Genomic DNA, 20,875 nt, shown 5'->3' with positions numbered 1-20,875 from the left:
GTGTGTTCGACCCCTTTCCTCTGCCCTGTGTCTATCTTGTCTAGTTAGACCAGTGGTCCCCAAACTGTGGGTCACACCCCCTAGGGGGCGCGGAGGAATGTTCAGGGGGGTGCAGCGGGACCCAGTCCAGCCCTCATGGGGGGAAGGGAGGGAGCACCACCCAGCCCCGCTCTGCCCCCAGCTCTGGTCCAGCCCCATCCCCAGCTCCTAGCCCCGAATACCAAATCTCAGCTTGCTGAGCTATTCTGAGGCTAGGTCTACACTGCAGCGGGGGTCCGACCTAAGATACGCAACTTCAGCTACGTGAATACCGTAGCTGAAGTTGCGTATTTTAGGTCGGCTTACCTGGCGGTGAGGACGCGGGAAAGTCGACCGCTGCCGCGCTGCCGCTGACTCCGCTGCCGCCTCTTGCCGAGGTGGATTTCCGGAGTCGACGGCAGAGCGATCAGGGATCGATTTTACCGCGGCTTCACTAGACGCGGTAAGTCGATCCCCGAAAAACCGATTGCTACCCGCCGGATCGGCGGGTAGTGAAGACAAAGCCTTAGATTTTCCAACCCCTCCAGGAACCCTTCAGGTCTCTGCCAGGATGCTGGTATTTTCCCTTTCTGTAGAAAAAGTGGCTAGGGGATAAACAAACATACCCGGGAGGGCTGGTGTCAGAAATCCAGGCATTCCCGAACTGTGTGTTGTTCCCGGCTCTCTCTCCGCTGGGCAGGACCTTATCATCCATGGGATTGCCATTGAAATTCCCACACATCCCACATAGCTGCTTCCGATACTCCGGGCCCACACGGACAAACAAGCTACTGGCACCATTAAACTGGATCTCCAGGCTGCCCTTTGCTCTCACTGTTAGCTGGTTCTTCAGTCTCAGGACTTTGGCAACAGTGCCCAGATGTGCTGGTAAGCGAGTCCGTAGCCCATTAACCTGAGACATAAAGGCAAAATTCGTTTCCTACCCAGTTAGGCACTTTGCTTCTCTAAGCTGGTACCTGCTGCTGCATCAGCTAAGCACTGAGGGGTTTGTGAATCTTCGTCCAACACGTGGCGATAGTGTATGAAATTGTGTTTGACAGATCTCTGTGCTGGCCCTGAACTCCAAACCCATTCAGAGCCCCGTAACAATGACACCGCTAGGAAATACAGAGTAACTGGATCCTGGGCGGCACTGTATTTGTGCCACAAAATGGCCCATCAGTCAGTGCAGATGGTCTCAAGAGAATCACCCCAGTGCAGGGGGATTTTACAGTGGTGAAGGATCATTACACCAGCCCCTACCCCACGTTCCCTGGGCCTCGCTCTGACCTCAGGTGGACTGATTTTACATCAGTGTCACTGCATTGACTGTAACAGGGTTACTGAGGACAGGATCAGGCCCTTTGTTCCTTTTTATAACCAGAGATGATTGTGACACTACGCCCCATATTCTTCATAGAAATATTGTTATAATATGATTATAGCAGATCTAAGATGTATTTTATGCAAGATGGGTCTTGTGAGATATCATTGGAAAGGTTCTGAGTTACTGAATATGATTAGCCTACTTGTATGCATGTATCATTTTTGTATCTAAAGTTAGGAAACTGGACTATATGGGGGAGGGATAGCTCAGTGGTTTGAGCATTGGTCTGCTAAACCCAGGGTTGTGAGTTCAATCCTTGAGGGGGCCACTTAGGGATCTGGGGCAAAATCAGTACTTGGTCCTGCTAGTGAAGGCAGGGGGCTGGACTCAATGACCTTTCAGGGTCCCTTCCAGCTCTACGAGATAGGTATATCTCCATATATATATATATATCTGTTCTACAAAAATGTTTGCACATGGGGAACGCCCACCAGACAAAATGCAATCTGGCTAGCTGGAAACAAGTCAATAGACCACTAGGGAGAACAATAGGTCTTTGAAGATGCTAATCTCTCACTTTCCTGAGATGTTACAAACAGCCTTTGACTCATGGCTGCTTTGACACTGCAGGGTCATGTCATCAGGTACTGGACTCCATGATAGAATACCAGGATATTTCCACTGAGGGGGTGGGAATCACACTGAAAGACAAAGGATTCCCACCATATGTACATCCCATTTAAGGCAGGGGAGTGAGATCATCAGCGTTCGTTCTTCACTGAATCCCTGCCCAGGGTGACTGCTGTGAACATCTAAGAAACAAAGACGGGGGGGGGGGGGGGGAAGGATTGAGCTGTGGCTGGGAAGGTGTCTGGCCTGTGAAAGAAATACCCGGAGTTTTAAGCTGCAAGCAAGAGCAGCTTGCTTGCAAGAACCTCTGCAATCTGTCTAAAACAACAACATCTAGGGTGAGAAACTACAACTTGTAACCAGTTTTTTTAGTATCTTAAGCTTATATTGTGTTTGTTTTATTTGCTTGGTGATCTGCTTTGATCTGTTTGCTATCCCTTAGAATCACTTAAAATCTATATTTTGTAGTTAATAAACTTGTTTTTGTTTTCTCTAAAACCAGTTTGTGGAATTCATGACTGGGGTGTGTGTGTGTGGGGGGGGAAGCTGTGCAGATCTTCCTCCACATTGCGGGAGGGAACAAATGTCATGAGCTTACGCCGCACAGTTCTCTCTGCAGCGCAAGGCGATATAACTTTGGGTTCACACTCCAGAGGAGGTGTGCACTTGAGTGCTGGGCCGCTTCTGAGCTGAGACTTCCCAGGCAGAGCTGGTTTCAGTGTCTGTGCCTTTCTGCAGCTGGGCGTGTCCCTACCTGTGTGTGGGCTGGAGGAGGCTTGAGTGGGGAGGGATAGCTCAGTGGTTTGAGCATTGGCCTGCTAAACCCAGGGTTGTGAGTTCAATCCTTGAGGGGGCCACTTGGGGATCTGGGGCAAAATCAGTACTTGGTCCTGCTAGTGAAGGCAGGGGGCTGGACTCGATGACCTTTCAAGGTCCCTTCCAGTTCTAGGAGATGGGATATCTCCATTAATTATTTATTATTTATTTTTTGAGGGCCTGGTTCGGCAGGACAGTGTAAGGAAGCCCAGGCTGGCAAAACAGGCGAGCTCAGTGGTACCCCAGTATATCAGGTGGCACCCCGGAGTGGAGGGGGGGGCGGTAACCCGTCACAAGGATGATCAAGATTTTGAAGTCACCAATCATTTAGACTTCCTCCATTTTGGGATACTGAATGTGACACCTCACAAGGCCTGACCTTAAGAAAATGCTGAGCACCTCCCCTTGGATAATGAGGCTCCTTCTGATGCCTCGGGTGAAATACCCAAACATTGATCCACCGCCAATCACTACACTCTTGAAAATATTGATGGGACCAGAAGTAAAATCCCACACAACAAGAAACAGTTATTGCCTGACTCCTGAAACAACTGGAAACAGAAATCTAGGAGAAAAGTCTCTCTCTGTATTTGAGACACAGAAGAATCCTTCTGCCTCTAAACACCCATGGTGAAACCACTAGACACAATATTTATTATTATTAATTATTATTATTATACAGGTCAACTCACATGGACAGCTTTGCCTCTCTCTAGGACAATATGAGCATTAAAATTGCCAGTGCTGAGCCAAATTTCCACTCGGTAAACGAAAGACACCCGGGGATTCCGGAAATGCCTGTTTGCTGTCACCACGCGGAAAGACAAGTCCAAGGAGGAGTTGCAGGTGTGGGAGATCTCATAGTCACATATGCCTTGGAAATGTGCCACAGCCCCATCAAATGTAAAGTAGTGAGGATCCCCTGTTACAACACACGTCGTCAAGAGACTCTGACATCCCAGCTTGCTGTTCTTCACAGCACACTGCTGGCCTGGGTAGCATTTCGCTCGGAAGCAACGGAAATGGTCTCGGGAGTCACAGCTACATCTCTGGGTACAACCAGAGAACCAGACGTGGTCTCCAATCTGGGATGGAGAGAGAGAGAAGAAATAAATTATCCTCATCATCAGCATCATCACCAACACAACCTCTTAACCAAATCCCAGAGGAAATCTCAGAACCAAGATAGACCAAAATGTACCAAAGCTCTTTGTTAGGTATCTCTCTGCTTTGCTAGAAAGCAAGAGGAGCTGACCAAACACAGAGAGAAAAGAAAGTGTTCAAAGTGACATGGACTAAGATTAGAACTGGATGGAAGTTTCCATTTGAAACATTTTTTTTTTAACGTAAAAGGACTTTTTCATAACAACAAAAATTTCTGGGGGAATGTCCAATTTTGACAAAAAAATTCAGGTTTTGATGAGAAAAAAACAGTGAACATAATCTGGTTTCCGGCAACTGAAAAACAAATGATTTGGGCCAACAATTGAACCTATTTGGTTTTACATCAAAACTTTTCAATATTTAGCCAGAATTTGACTTTAAGCTGAAAACATCAAAACTGTTGAAGAAAAATGTTGATGCTGAAAACGTTAATGTTTCACTGAAACTTTTCATTGGAAAACAGAACATTTCCCGATGAGCTGTATCTCAGATACTCCCCATGGGATGTGTGGGCTAGTGGAAAAGCAGGTTCTCTACTCTCGGAAAAAAAAGAAAATAGATTTTCTGCCATATGTTCAAATGCTCCCAAATTCCCCCATGTGGTCTAGTCAGAGTGTGAACTATCAACTCACCCCGTAGTAGCGTCCGTCGTGCTCACAGCCGCAGTGCTCTGGCAAGACACACTCATCCCCGCTCCACAGGTACCCGTCATTACAGAAACACCCTTCAGAGCATGTGTGCCCGCAGTACTTCTGAAGCCAGGACCCAGCACACATGTCCTTGTAGTGAGTCTCACAGAGCTCATAGTGACTGTGCGGGGGGCACGAAAGGGCTATAAAAGAGGGAATTGGAAGTTCCTGGGTCACTATCGGCTCATCGCTGGAATTATCCAAACAAAACTCAGGATTGAAAACGCAAACAGAGATTTCACAGTAGCAAACCCATTGCTTTTCACTTAGCTACAGGCTCCTTACTTTGAAAACAGGGATTTTCAAGTGGGCTTCAAAGAGTTCAATTTCAGTGGCATTTGAACCCCAACTCCCTTAGTTCCTTCGAAATTCCCACTTTAAAAGAGGGTTTCAGAAGTTAGAAGGCTTCTCTGTGCAGTCTAAAGGGGAGAGCAGCCCCCACCCAATCGACAAAGAAACCCAGAACTGCAAGATGGGAAGAACCGAAATTGCCCAGGAAGGTGAGTCCGTGCTCTGTAGTCACAGGAAATTGATCCTGTCGTTCCGTGTACATGACTCTACTAGAAGCTCCTGGCGCAAGTCCAGAGGAAGAAGAAATATAAGAGACGATCCCTCCCTACTACTGTGTCTGAGGGGGGATGATTGGCAAACAAGCCTGAATACAACGAAACGTACATAAAGTATTTATTGTATAAGGGTGGGATCGAGAACTTCCTCTTCAGAGAAGAAGTGGGTTGTAGCCCACGAAAGCTTATGCTCTAATAAATTTGTTAGTCTCTAAGGTGCCACAAGTACTCCTGTTATTTTTGCGGATACAGACTAACACGGCTGCTACTCTGAAATCTGCAGCATTATGCACAAGAGGCTGAATGCCGGTTGCATGGGCAACCTTAGTACTGGCATTTCCCAACCCTGCACCGCTTGGCTTTGCAACCTGAATGTTGTTTGAATGTCGTTCTTTGTGTGTGGTTTATATTAGGATGTTGTGTTTGAGTTTGATTTGTCTGTCTGAACTTGCAAAAATACATGTGTTTAGTTACATGGAAACTGTGGTCACTTACCACAGAAGGACTCGCTCCTCCAAGGTGAGATGGAGACATTTGCTCTCTGGCAGGCGGCTGCGTATGTCTGAATGGACTCGCACAGGGCACTGCTCTCCCCTCCTGACACACACAGGTCAAAGATGCAATCAGACAGATAGTGGCTTGGGTCAATCTGGGAGTGGCAAGAAGCGAACGGCCCATCAGGGTCCTGGATCACCCAGCACCGGGACTTGGACTGCACCAGACTTTCCTCCTCTTCACACCCAGGGCAGGAATCAGAGCAGCCGTCGTCACAGCCAGGGACATCCTCCGACTTCCAGTCTGCAGCGAAGTGGAAGGCATCCTTCCCTAGGGAGCCGTTACGCGTCACAAAATCATCCTCAGCAGCCCCATTGAAGTTCCCGCACAGCCCACAGGTGTGGCCTCGGTACTCAGGGGGGAGGCCGACAAAGAGGCTGTGGGCCAGGTCGTAGCTCACACTCAGCCCAAACTCTGTTTTCACTACCGTGTACAGTCCAGCCTGGTAAATGATGATTTCTCCTGCATTGACACTCACTGGGAGGGTCGCAGTGACCCCATCAATCTGATTGAGAGAAATAGCAGCAAAGAGATTATTCCTGGGAATGAATCCTGCAGACAGTTCAATGCCACAATCAGAAGAGGAAGGCCTACAGGTGGTTGAGGAAATGAGGGAAAACAATACAGTGTTCTGTCTGTTTGAATGGCTTGATACTAATCCTCTATATTTATTGTTCCAGAACAAGGCAGTGGAGGGTAGATGACAATAAATACTTCTGCACTGACTGGGATGGGGGGGGGGAAGTAATTGAATAGATGAGCTAGCAATGTCTATCGCTAATTTATCTGCTTTCCCAGAGAGCAATAGGCCCATGGAATTACCTTGACTGTCCCGTGCTGCCCTCTCTGCAGATGGATCTCAGTCCTGTTCACAAGGACAAACACCTCCGAGGTCACAGCCATAGGAACATGGGGCAGGTTTTCATTCTTCACTTCCACTCTGAAGAAGGGTAAGGACTGTGATGCCCCACACAGTTCAGCAAAGACATATCTGCAGGTGCCCTGGAAATCGTATCGCTTCCCATCAAAGGTAGTGTAATGGGGCAGCCCAGAAGCCCAGCAGATGCCGTTGGTTCGCTTGTGGCATCCATAAACCCCCTTTCGAGTGCCACAGAATTCCCCCGGGGCACAGGCAGAGCGGGAGCACTGGACAGCGTGGGAGGAGCCGTCACATCTGCACAGTCTCTGGCAATTTTCTCCCTCCCAGAAGCTTTCCCCTGCCAGGTGGTATCTGCCATTGTGGGTGCAGCCGCACTGCTCCCGAGGCACACAGTCGGTGCCACTCAGCACAAAGCCAGGGTCACACTGGCACCCTTCTTCACACGCAGTCCGGCAGCGGGAGGGCACAGCTGGGTGGCCACAAGAGGCTGGGCAGGAAGGTCCACAGAGCTCATAGTGGCTGTTGGCGGGGCAGGTTAGCTCTGAAAGGGACATGAAGAACTGCGGTTAGAAATACAGAAGGAACGCTCCAGGGGATCCTCCCAGGCAGGAAATATAATAAAAGAAATAAAAATGAAGTAGGAAAGAGCCATAAATGAATATTCCTTTGTAATGTGTATTTCTTGATAGATATTCAGGTTTTGTATTCTGTTACAAAATCGTGTTTTTTATAATTAATATACTTACTAAGTGATACAAGTGTGTTATTACACCTCTGTGGCTAGCACTGTTGGCTGGACCATAACTTTCACAGAAAGGCCAACACCATCACATTGGCAGAAAATCCCTGAGAAATTATAGAGAATGCTATTCTATTTAAGTTGTTGAAAATAAAACCCCTTCTGCCTAAATCTGGTAGCTGTCCAGGAGACACTTAAAAATCCCTTGGCATTTCTCAAAAAGAGTAGGGGATTAAAGCAGTGTCCTGGCTAAAACTGTCTCATTCAATAAAAATTATTTCTAATGTCTGAGGCTGTGTACATACCATTCCTGGGAGAACAATATCTGCTGCATTTCTCTATATAGTCAAAGCACAGTGAATATCTATCTCATTGCTTTCTGGGTGCTTGGGACACCATAATTAGAACTGAGGAAACCAAACTCTGCTCTACATCTGGAACGTCAATATACTCTATTGCAGCTAACCAGAAAAGAAGATTTTAATGGTCCACTATAGTCTAAGCGCTATCATTATTCACAGAAGGTAAAAAAAAAAAAGAAGACAGAGAAGTTCTTATTCTCTGGTGCTGTTCACCTTGTATGGTCATTTAAACCCATATGATTTGAGAGTTAAATGGCTTTAAAATGTTATCCCATCACAAAAGGAGTGTTGACTACCCAACGTGCACAAAGGCTGCAGAAGGTGCAAATCAATGGAGAATCTACTCAATGTTCCCATGCCCAGTGGTTGAGTGATTTAAAAAAATGTGAGGAATTTGTGGGTTACCATTCATGAAAGCTCTCCTGAAATCAGTGGCTTACCACACCCAGCCAGTTGTCTCCATGGTTGTATGGTGATGCCGTGACTTTGGCAATGCACAGCATAACTCCGAAGCGTTTCGCAGAGTGTTTTGTGGCTGCCTTTGGTGGCACAGAGATCATGCACACAGCTCTCCATCAACATCTGAGCATTAGTAAGGTTGCTACAACGTTTGAAAGGTCCTTCCATGTCTGTTATGATCCCACAGTAGCTCTGAATTCTGTACTTGTTTTTAGCTCCTTTGTTGCATTCAGTTTGTGGACCAACAGCTGTGCAATGGAAAGGGGAATCGACATCCTTCCAGCTATTCACAAAAGAGACAAGGTCCGGAGCTACAGATCCATCGGGCATCCTGAAATCATCACTTTGGTTCCCATTGAAGTCTCCTCCGAGCCCGCAGACCAGCCCAGAGTAAATCTCAGGTATAGTAATTGTCACATAGTGGGACCAGTCATAAGATACAGAGAGGCCAAATTCTGTCTGGATGATGACAGATGAGCCGCTGTAATAGGCATAGAGTTTACCTGATGCTAGGACAAGGGGCAGATTGACCAGGGATCCATTCACCTAAGGGGAAGAATTCAGCATGATGAGGAAAGGTCCTGAAGAATCGGCATCATGTTTGCAAATAATAATCTCCTTCCTTAGCCCATTAAAGCTGATGCTAGATCATCCTTTGCTTCAAAATGTGTTGGTGTATGCCAGTGTGATGTACGTACAACTCTCTGCCTATTCATACGGTGTTCTACCAGCCCCTCACTTCTTTGCTTCTGCAGTCTCCTCCCATCCCCTCTCACCTTTTAAAAACAGGGTCTCTGCCCACCCTGAATACCAGTCCCTGCACATTGGTACCACATGCCAGGGTGCACCATTCATTGCAGTGGTTTGATTTTAGGCTTCTGGAGAGACATGAGCAACCCCTTTGCAATTCACTTTCTTTGTACAGGGGAGAACGTTCAGGACTTCTCTGTTCTGTGGCTTGATTTTCAGGGATTCCAGCTCCCATGAAAGCTGACAGCAGCTGCAAGTGCTCCGTCCCTCTGAAAATCCACCCGTTGGTTCCTAATGTCAGCTGATTGCTTCAGTGCTGGTAGAGGGGCAGGGGAAAGTACTGGGGGGATACACTGACTTGGGGAAGAGTGTCCAGCTGATGAGGTGAAATTTAGGCAGAGGACCTGCCTTCAAATCCCTGTCCCCATCCTGGCCTCCTTACTCCCTGACTAGCTTGCCCGCCCTGTCAATCAGGCTGACCTGGAGCATTGGCCTCTCCCTATTCTTTTAGTCCTGGGAGCTAGCCAACCAAAACACCCCCACTGAATGTTAATAAGGGGACAACAGCAAGAGAAGTTGGAAAAAAATTAAATTCAAGCTCTCACCTGCACTTGGCCGTGCTGTCCCACTGCAACAGCAATATGCTCCCTGTAGACATCCAGCTCCACCAGGCATGTCCAGGACGCCGTGATGGAGCCCCTGTGCTCATTTTCCACTTGGACAGTGAAGTCAGGGAGATTCCCAGGGGGGCCACAGTACTTGCTCAGGGTGTATTTGCAGGTACCTTTAGAGTCAAAAGCAAGTCCATCGAAAATGTGATAGTGGGGGTGGCCAAACACCCATAAGGCACCAAATTTTACAGGGTAGCAGCCTCGGACGCCATCCACAACTTTACATATCTCCAGAGCCCCACAGGCATGATCCTGGCACTGCATGGGATGGGCAGGCTGCCGGCAGCTGCATTTCCTGCTGCAGGTGTCTGTCAGGATCACCTCCTCTCCCAGCTTGTGATACTGACCATTCAACATGCAGCCGCACTGGCTCACAGGCACACAGCGTCCAGCATCCAGAACATAGCCTTCCCTACAGAAGCATCCCGCCACGCAGGGCTTGGTGCATTGGATGGATGAATTAAGGCTGATGCAAGAGGCAGGGCAGGGAGGGCCACAGAAGTCAAAATAGGTGTTGGCTGGGCAGGTGACACCTAGGGAAGAAAAGGGATGAAGAGTCACCTGTACATACAGGTGCTGAGAGTGTTTTACAAACAAGTTACAAATTTCCCACAACCACTAAGATTCTTTTCACTATTGAGTATCCAAGAGGAGCTTCTTTGATGATTTCTTCAATGGCGTAACTTCTCAATCCACCTTGAGGGCTCTATGAATTGAGAGGAAAACAAAAGACCCCCTGTTGCTTACCACAGCGCAGCCCTTGCCTCCACTTTGCTACTTTCACACCGTGAAAGGCACATATCTCATCATAGGATTCGACAGCTGCACACAGCATGTGATTGCCCAGGCCATACTGGCAGAGATCGTAGACACAGGATTCATAGTAAGGGACTGGGCTCTCGTGCCAGTGACACTCAGAAAAAGGCCCGGAGCGGTTCGTTAGGATCCCACACAGCTGCTGGAACTCAGCCAATTTTGTACATGCCTCTGTGTTGCCAGTGTCATTTTTACACCTGAAAGTGTAATGCAAATACCAGTTACAGGGTTATTTCTTTTACCAGAAGCATCTTTTTATAGAGTCAGAACATCTGTCTATGTACAGACCAATTTCTGACATGGCTCAAGGCTTATTACAGAAATTCTTCCTTCCCCACTCTCATAGAATCATAGGAGATTAGAGTTGGAAGAGATCTCAGGAGGCCATCTAGTCCAACCCCCTGCTCAAAGCAGGACCAACACCAACTAAATCATCCCAGCCAGGGCTTTGTCAAGCTGGGCCTTAAAAATCTCTAAGGATGGAGATTCCACCACCTCCCTAGGTAACCCATTCCAGTGCTTCACCACCCTCCTGGTGAAATAGTTTTTCCTAATATCCAACCTAGACCTCCCCCACTGCAACTTGAGACCATTGCTCCGTGTTCTGTCATCCGGTACCACTGAGAACAGCCGAGCTCCATCCTCTTTGGAGCCCCCTTTCAGGTAGTTGAAGGCTGCTATCAAATCCGTGCTTTACTGGGAAAGCTCTCTCCCAGCGCCGGAGCTGCGACTACAGAGCTACGGCTAGTGAAGACATCCCCTTAGAGTCACTGCTTCCCAGGGCAGAGTCCCTCCCCCTGTAAGTATGGCTGACATTCATTGTTCCTAGGTGCATAATTTTACATTTGGCCACATTAAACTGCATCCTCTTGGCTTGCATCCAACTTACCAAGTGATCCAGATCATTCTGTACAGTGCTTAATTTGTAATGAAAGAGATGCTGAGGCTCGAGCAGTTAGGTGCCTAACTGATGCAGGAAGCCCAGAGGTGCTGCTGGGGCTATGAACTGCCGAGCCTAGAGGTGCTGCGGCTCAGCCCTGGAACAAATTAAGCCCTGATTCCATATCATTGACCTGCTCTCTTCATTATTTACCACTCCCCCCACTGGAAACACAGACAATTCCACGTTTACAGTTACATTTTGAGACCTCTCACTTAGCCCCTTTTTAACCCATTAATGTGAGCCAGAGTCATTTTGTATCATTCTCGGTTTTTATTCTAAATCTTGTGTAGTACTAAGTCAAATGCCTTACAGAAGCCTAAGTAAATTAAATCAACGCTATTATCTTTATCAATCAAAGTTGTACTCTCATCAAAATAATATATCACGTTGGTTTAAATTAAAACATAAAAAATAAATTAATGGAGATATCCTATCTCCTAGAACTGGAAGGGACCTTGAAAGGTCATTGAGTCCAGCCCCCTGCCTTCACTAGCAGGACCAAGTGCTGATTTTGCCCCAGATTCCTAAGTGGCCCCCTCAAGGATTGAATTTACAATCCTGGATTTAGCAGGCCAATGCTCAAACCACTGAGCTATCCCTCCCCCCCAATCTGGTTTGACAGATCTATTTTCCATAAAACAGTGTTGATTCCCATTACTTATATTACCCTCCTTTAAACATTTATTTTAGTCATGTTCTAGCCATTCCCTTATTATGTCCAGAATCAATGTCAAGGTGACAGGCCTACAATTACCTGGGCTATTCTGTTTATTCTTTTTAAATATAGGCACAACACTAGCTTTCTTCCAGAGAAAGAGAAGATATTTTAGGGGATGTCTAACATGGCAAAAAAACAAACAAACAAACAAAAAACCCCACAGTCAGAACCCAGGTCAACTAGCTCAAGCCCATGGGGCTTGCACTGTGGAGCTAAGAATAGCAGTGTAGACATTTTTCCTGCTTGGGCTAGAGTCTGGGCTCTGAAACCCTCCCCTCTGGATTCTGAGGCTCACTGCCATGGGGTTTCTTTTGCGGTGTAGACAAACTCCTAGAGCAACAAAGTGTAGGGAGAAGGACAGATGTGGTCATGGAAACAGGCATTCACAGACAAAGAAGGGAAGATCAATAGATAACAAACACACCTTGAGGGGCTGATGTCAGAGGTCCAGGTATTCCCAAACTCTGCGTCATCCTGGGCTTTCTCCCCACTGGGCATGACTTTATCATCCCTGCGATCCCCATTGAAGTTCCCACACATCCCGCACAGCTGCTCCCGATACTCCGGGCCCACACGGACAAACAAAGCATGGCGGCCATTAAACTGGATCTCCACGTTGGCCTTTGCTTTTAGAGTCACCATGTCCTTCACCCTTGTGATGTTGGCCACAGGTCCCAGCTGAGCTGGTAAAGGAGTCTTCACACTATCAACCTGTAACAAACAGTTGCCTGCGACTAAGGAGTACTATCCTGACTGGGTAATACCTCTGTTCACAAGGGATTACAAAGGGAATCTCCTTCCACAGCAGCATGGCACCAAGATACCAGCCATGTAAGCGCATCCTGTGATTCACAGAGATGTTATACAGGGAGCGGCTCTGCCGCTCAGTTACACAATACCTCACTACACTCAGAGCAGGAGCTGAGTGCAGCTATCATGCCCAGCTGAGCAGGACTCACAGGAGAGGAGTCTCAGCAAGTTTACAAGGAGCAGGGATCACAAAAGCACAACTCCAGCTCAGAGCTCAGAAGCAGTAGGAGCTCACAGGAAAGTCACTATTGAGGTTAATAGCAATCCCCTCTCTGGTTAGCTATGGAATTCACCTAGTCACCTTGCCCGTATTAGATTCTCCTTCCAGTTGTGTCTGTTTCTTCGTTGCCCTTTTTTGATAATGGGTCAAAGAGCTCAACTCACCAGAACGTCTTTGCCTCGCTCCAGAACGACGTGGGAATTAAAACGGCCAGTTCTGAGCCAAAGTTCCACTCGGTAAATGAAGGAGACCCGGGGATTCCGGAAATTCCTGTTTGCGGCCACCACCCGGAAGGAGAAGTCGAGGGAGGAGTTGCAGGTATGTGAGATCTCGTAGGCGCACGTGCCCTGGAAATGGGCCACAGCCCCATCGAAGGTGAAGTAGTGAGGGTCCCCTGTCACCGTGCAGGTGGTCAGCTGGCTCTGGCAGCCCAACTTCCCGTCCTTCACAGCACACTGCTGGCCGGGGTGACAGCTGGCGGGGACACACCAGAAAGTACCAGAGGAGTCACAGCTGCACCTTTGGGTGCAATCAGCGAGCCAGAGAAAGTCCCCAACCTGGGATAAAGAGAGAGATTGAAAGAGAAGGGGGAGAAAAAAATCAAAACATCATCAAAATATTGTAACAAACACATTAAGGAAATCTGAGAAATGAGACACAAACAGGAAACAAGCCCCAATTCTCATCAAGAGTCATTTTATACGTGATTCTGACCAACAGGAAGGAATTGGTAGCGAATCTGAAGGTGGGGCAATTTTGGCAAAAGTGATGATTCTGAGGAAAGGAAGATGAGTACAGCAGAATAAGGACAATGAACTTAAAAAAGAGAGAGAGAGAGAGAGGAGAGAGAGAGCTGGCAGGTTGTCAAGGGGACAATATTAAACACATAATTGCAAATTATCCTGATTCGAAGGAAAGATAGGAAGAATACTAAGAGGCCAATATGGCTTCATTGGGAGCTCTTTGGTAAAATGGACTAATTGCTAAGGAGGAGTACAAATGAATAGCACAAGCATAGGGACAAAATCAGAAAGGCTAAGCCCTGGACTACACTACAGAGTTAGGTCAACACAAGGCAGCTTACATCAACCTAACTCTACGTGTCTACGCTAAAATTTCACTCCTGCCGATGTAACTTGTCTGCTGCTCCGACTTCATAACTCCACTTCCATGAGAGGCATAGAGCCAATGTCGATGTAGTTGGTTGACACAGTGTCAGTGTAGACACTGCACTGCTTACATTGGCTGTTGCTGGCTTTCATAGAATCACAGAATCACAGAATATCAGGGTTGGAAGGGACCTCAGGAGGTCATCTAGTCCAACCCTCTGCTCAAAGCAGGAACAACCTCAACTAAATCATCCCAACCATCAGACGCCATCCCACAATGCCCCACACTGGCAGTTCAATCGGTGCAAGTGCTCCTGGTGCGGGCACGCACTGCTGACAGAAGGAGCATAGTGTAGACATTAGGTTAACATAATTTTGTAGTATAGACATTCCCTATGGCACAAAATGAGTTACACCTAGCAAGGGACATAAAAGGCAATAAAAAGAGGTTCCTGAAATACATTAGAAGCAAGAGAAAGATGAAGGAAAGCTTAGGTCCTCTACTTAGTGGGGAAGGAGAGCTAAAAACTCATGACATCAAGAAGGCTGAGGTGTTTAATGCCTATTTTGCTTCAGTCGTCACTAAAAAGTTAATAGTGACTCAACACAACTAATATTAACAAGAGAGAAGGAACACAAGCCAAAATAGGGAAAGAAAAGTTTAAAGCATATTTAACTAAGTTAGATGTATTCAAATTGGTAAGGCCTGATTAAATTCATCCTAGGGTACTTAAGGAACCAGTGGAAGCAATCTTGGAACCTTTAGCAATTATCTTCAAGAACTCATAGAGGACGAGTGAGATCCCAGAGGACTGGAGAAGGGCAAACATAGAACCTATCTTTAAAAAAGGGAACAAAAAGAACCTAGGGAAGTATAGACCAGTCAGCCTAATTTCAATATCTGGAAAGATTCTGGAAAAAATATTAAACAACCAATTTTTAAGTACTTAGAGTATAATGGGGTTATAAGGAATAGCTAGCATGGATTTGCAAAGAACAAATCATGCCAAACCAACCTAATTTCCTTCTTTGACAGGGTTACTGGCCTAGTAAACCTGATGGGGGGGAAGCAGTAGATGGAATAGATCTTGATTTCAGTCAGGCTTTTGACACAGTCCCACATGACATTCTCATAAGCAAACTAGGGAAATGTGGTCTAGATGAAATTACTATTAGGTGGGTGCACAACTCGTTGATACACCGTACTCAAAGAGCAGTTATCAATGGTTCACTGTCGAACTGGGAGGGGGTAACTAGTGGGGTCCCGGGGGGGAAGCAAAGCATGCTTATAAAATGTGCAGATGACACCCAGCTGGGAGGGGTTGCAAACACTTTGGACAACAGGATTAGAATAGAAAATGACCATGACAAATTGGAGAATTGGTCTGAATTCAACAGGATGAAATTCTATAAAGACAAGTGCAAAGTTCTTTGCTTAGGAAGGAAAAATCAGATTCACAGTTACAAAATGGGGAATAACTGGTTAGGAGGTAGTACTGCTGAAAAGGATTTTAGGGTTATCGTGGATTACAAATTGAATATGAGTCAACAATGTGATGCAGTTACGAAAAAGCTAATATAATTGTGGGGTTTATTAACAGGAGGGTCGTATGAAAGTCGCAGGAGGTAACTGTCCCACTCTATTCTGCACCGGGTAGAGTACTATGTGCAGTTATGGGCACCACACTTTAGGAAAGATGTGGACAAATTGGAGAGAGTTGAAAGGAAAGCAACAAAAATTACAAAAGGTTTAGAAAACCTGACCTATGAGGAAAGGTGAAAAAACTGGCTATGCTTAATCTTGAGAAGAGAAATCTGAGTGGGGACCTGATAAGTCTTCAAATATGTTAAAGGCTGTTATAGAGAGGACAGTGATAATTGTTCTCCATATCCACTGAAGGTAGGTAATGGGCTCAAAATGGCAGCAAGGGAGATGAAGATATTACAAAACACTTTCTATCTATAAAGGTAATTAAGCACAGGAACAGGCTTCCAAGGGAGGCTGTGGAAGCCCCGTCATTGGAGGTGTTTAAGAATAAGTTGGACAAACACCTGTCAGAGCTGGTCTAGGCTTACTTGGTCCTGCCTCAGCCAAGGGCTGGACTTGATGATCTCTCGAGTTCCCTTGCAGCTGTATATTTCTATGATCTGTCACAACCTCTAGCAGGTGCCAGCTCCAATCTGGTCTTCTCCCTGCTCACAGCTCCCTCACTCACCCTGAATTCCCCAGCGACCAGTCCTGAATACAGGAGCCAAATTAACTTATTCTCCAGCCATTAAACTCCTCCATCCCCAATCTCCTCTAGAAACACCTGCAACCCTGCCTCCTCCCTGCACACACTCCTTGACCTACAATCCATCCAGGATTGCTTTTAAGGGTGGGAGGCTGCCCCACCATACCTGGCCTCCTGGGGCCCTGGCTGCAACAAATGGCACAGTTCACACCTCTTGGAGTGACAGTTTTGGGGCTGCCCATTGTAAAGGTAGGGGGATAATTTGGGGGGGGGGGGGAAAACCACCCCATTGTCAGCATGGTTTTATTGCAGGGATTCATCAAGTAGCATAATTTCTCCTGCAAGTTAAGAACATCAGATCATAAGAACTGCCACACAGTCTCAGACCAACGGTCCATCTAGCCCAGTATCCTGTCTCTGACAGTGCCCAATACCAGAGATTCAGGTGGAGAGTAAAGAACATGGTAGTTGAGCTCTGCAACAGGCTTCCAATGGAGGTTCTGGAATCCCCATCACTGGAGGTTTTTAAGAACAGGTTGGACAAACACCTGTCAGGGATTGTCCAAGGTCTACTTGGTCCTTCCTCAGTGCAGGGGGCTGGCCCTGATGACGTCTAATGGACCATTCCAGCACTACATATCTATGATAAATATTCTGATCTCCTTGAAAGGAAGAGAAGATTAGATTAGATTAGATAGTCCTTGACTAAAGCAAATTAGATTCTCTCTCATACTGTCTTTTCACTGTCCTGAGTTGTCAGGTCTGAGAGAGAAGTGGAAACTCACCCCATAGTAGCGTCCGTCGTGCTCACAGCCACAATGCCCTGGCAGGACGCACTGATCCCCACTCCGCAGGTACCCGTCATTACAGAAACACCCTTCAGAGCACAGGGAGCTGCAGTGATTTTCAAGAAAGGAGCCTGCACACAGGTCCCGACAGGGATGCTCACAAAGCTTGTAGTGACTGTTTGCTGGGCAGCGAGGGTCTGTGAAGAGCATTGGAAGAGGAAAATTGTTCAGAGATTTGGATGGGTATGAAACTTTGGCATGACTGTATCTTACACTCCCACTGTTACTAGTGAGGGCTTTGGGCTCAATGACTCTCAAATTCCTCTTCAAAATAATAACGAAGGACAAGAAAACCTAACATAGAAGACTGTGGGTCCTTTACTTTGATGGCTCTGAATTCACCCTGGAAAGAGAGTGACACCCTAGAACTGGCTGATCTTCTCCTCCTGTAGAATATAACTCAGACCTTGTCTTTGACATGTCTACAATCCCTTTGGCAGATGTTAACTGGGGACTGGATAACGATGGAATTTGAGTTCCTGCTGCAAATATTCATGTAATTTGCTATAGAGTATCACGTAAGGAAAGCCAGACCACCACCGCGGTGCACACAGTCCAATAGCACAGTTACACAGTGCTGCCTTACCACAGAAAGACTCATTCCTCCAAGGTGAGATGGAGACATTCGCTCTCTGGCAGGCGGCTGCGTATGTCTGAATGGACTCGCACAGGGCACGGCTCTCCCCTCCTGACACACACAGGTCAAAGATGCAATCAGACAGATAGTGGCCTGGGTCAATCTGGGAGTGGCAAGTGGAGAACGGCCCATCAGGGTCCTGGATCACCCAGCACCGGGACTTGGACTGCACCAGACTTTCCTCCTCTTCACACAAAGGGCAGGAATCAGGGCAGCCATCGTCACAACCAGGGACATCCTCCGACTTCCCAGCCAAAGCCAAGTGGAAGGCGTCCTTCCCATGGGAGACGTTCTGCATCACAAAATCATCCTCAGCCGCTCCATTGAGGTTCACGCACAGCCCACAGGTGTGGCCTCGGTACTCAGGGGGGAGGCTGACAAAGAGGCTGTGGGCCAGGTCGTAGCTGACACTCAGCCCAGAGTCGGCTTGCACAACGGTATGAAACCCATCCTGATAAACGACGATTCCTCTTCTCTGGAGACGCACCGGGAGAGTCAGAGTCACCCCATCAATCTGAGTGAGGGAAAATAGCACCAAAGAGATCAATGCAGGAATTTATGCAGTCAGAGATAGGGACCATTCTGGTCATTTACTCTGAGGCCCTTGCATGACCCCGGCCAGAAAACTTCACTCAGTAATTCCTGCAGTGGAGGGAATAATTCTTCTCTACTACATGAATGAGACCAGCGAGCCCAATATCTTGTGGTTGAATTACAGCATGTCCTTTAGAAAGATACGACTCTCCATAGGAACACTCCAAGTGAGAATAAATCAACCACTTCTCTTGGGAAGCTGTTCCCATAGATAATTACTCTCACTGTGACAATGCTTCCTTTCCAAAATGTTTCCTCTCATCTGCAATTTGAATTATACTAACTTCAACTTTCAGCCCCTGAATCCTGTCATTCTTCTGTCTGCTGGAACATGATAACAGTTTTAAAGTACATAGAAGGTTGTTACAAGGAGAAAAATTGTTCTCCTTAACCTCTGAGGATAGGACAAGAAGCAATAGGTTTAAATTGCAGCAACGGGGGTGGGGTTCCTAACTATCAGGGTGGTTAAGCACTGGAATAAGTTACCTAGTGAGGTTGTGGAATCACCATCCTTGGAGATTTTTAAGAGCAGGTTAGACAAACATCTGCCAGAGATGATCTAAATCAGGGGTGGGCAAACTACGGCCCGCAGGCTGAATCCGGTCCGCCAGCCGTTTTAATCTGGCCCTCGAGCTCCTGCTGGCAAGCAGGGTCTTGGGCTTGCCCCACTCCAGTGCTCCAGCCGGGGAGCAGGGTCAGGGGCTACTCCACGCAGCTGCCAGAAGCAGCGGCATTGCCCACCCCCCGCCCCCAAGCTCCTACGCGTAGGGGCAGCCAGGGGTCTCTGCTCTGCACACTGCCCCTGCCCCAAGCACTACCCCTGCAGGTCCCATTGGCCAGGAACCGCACCCAATGGGAGCTGCAGGGGCGGTGCCTGTGGATGAGGCAGTGCACAGAGCCACCTGGCCACGCCTCCGCGTAGGAGCCGGAGGGGGGACATGCCGCTGCTTCCGGGAGCTGCTTGAGTTAAGTACCACCCGGAACCTGCACCCCTGAACCTCTCCCTGTGCCCCAACCCCCTGCCCTAGCCCTGATCCCCCTCCTGCCCTCTGAAGCTCTCGATCCCAGCCCAGAGCACCCTCCTGTACCCCAAACCCCTCATCCCCACCCCAGAGCTCGCTCCCCCAGCTGGAGCTTGCACCCCTTCCTGCATCCCAACCCCCTGCCTCAGCCCTGATTCCCCCTCCCACCCTCCGAACCCCTCAGTCCCAGCCCGGAGCACCCTCTTACACCCCAAACTCCTTATCCCCAGGCCCACCCCAGATCCCACACCCCCAGCTGGAGCCCTCACCCCCCCACACACCCCCCACTCCCCTGCCCCAGCCTAGAGCCCCCTCCTGCACCCTGAACTCCTCATTTCTGGCTCCACCCCAGAGTCTGCACCCCCAACCAGAACCCTCACCCCCTCCCACACCTCAACCCCAAATTTGTGAGCATTCATGGCCCGCCATACAATTTCTATTTCCAGATGTGGCCCTCGGGTCAAAAAGTTTGCCCACCCCAGGTCTAAATAATACTTAATCTTGCCATGAGTACAGGGGACTGGACTAGATGACCTCTCAAGATCCCTTCCAGTCCTATGATTCTATGAGTGGTGTGCACATAAAGTCTGTGGTGTGCAAATGTGAACATGGGTGAGGAATTTAGGGAGAAACCTGACTATTATCTGGTTTGCAGCTAGACATTAAACCCATACTGTCCTCCTAATTGGGGATTTTAGTTATAAACTGCCTTTAAACTGGGCTAGCGTAGAGCAAAAATTGCAGTGCTGCAGTGACTGGTTTATTGGGGAAGGTTGAAAAAAATCGGGGAAATGATTTTTTTTTTCCAATTTAAGTTCTTTGAGTTAATACTTTCCCAGTGAATTACCTTGACTGTCCCGTGCTGCCCTCTCTGCAGATGGATCTCAGTCCTGTTCACAAGGACAAACACCTCCGAGGTCACAGCCATAGGAACATGGGGCAGGTTTTCATTCTTCACTTCCACTCTGAAGAAGGGTAAGGACTGTGATGCCCCACACAGTTCAGCAAAGACATATCTGCAGGTGCCCTGGGAATTGTATCGCTTCCCATCAAATGTCGTGTAATGGGGCAGCCCAGAAGCCCAGCAGATGCCGTTGGTTCGTTCGTGGCATCCATAAACCCCCTTTCGAGTGCCACAGAATTCCCCCGGGGCACAGGCAGAGCGGGAGCACTGGACAGCGTGGGAGGAGCCGTCACATCTGCACAATCTCTGGCAATTTTCTCCCTCCCAGAAGCTTTCCCCTGCCAGGTGGTATCTGCCATTGTGGGTGCAGCCGCACTGCTCCCGAGGCATACAG

General features: G+C 47.8%; 1 protein-coding gene across 1 annotated transcript; it reads right to left on the bottom strand.

Moving 5' to 3' along the window:
* Positions 1–3,474: 3,474 nt before the first annotated feature.
* On the bottom strand, positions 3,475–20,871 carry LOC135892198 (IgGFc-binding protein-like). Its single transcript, XM_065419910.1, has 12 exons — positions 20,425–20,871; positions 17,911–18,475; positions 17,262–17,461; positions 13,298–13,690; positions 12,528–12,814; positions 10,374–10,639; positions 9,561–10,159; positions 8,550–8,751; positions 6,588–7,186; positions 5,706–6,270; positions 4,588–4,787; positions 3,475–3,876 (listed from the first exon to the last, which is right to left on the bottom strand). The coding sequence occupies exons 1-12, from the start codon at positions 20,869–20,871 to the stop codon at positions 3,475–3,477; spliced, it is 4,725 nt and encodes a 1,574-aa protein (XP_065275982.1).
* Between the last annotated feature and the right edge of the window lie 4 nt (positions 20,872–20,875).

Source organism: Emys orbicularis, chromosome 20 (assembly GCF_028017835.1).
Source record: "Emys orbicularis isolate rEmyOrb1 chromosome 20, rEmyOrb1.hap1, whole genome shotgun sequence".
NCBI classification, from domain to species: Eukaryota; Metazoa; Chordata; order Testudines; family Emydidae; genus Emys; species Emys orbicularis.
The sequence above is the reverse complement of the archived record's forward strand: the minus strand, read 5'-3'. Positions and strand labels throughout refer to the sequence as shown.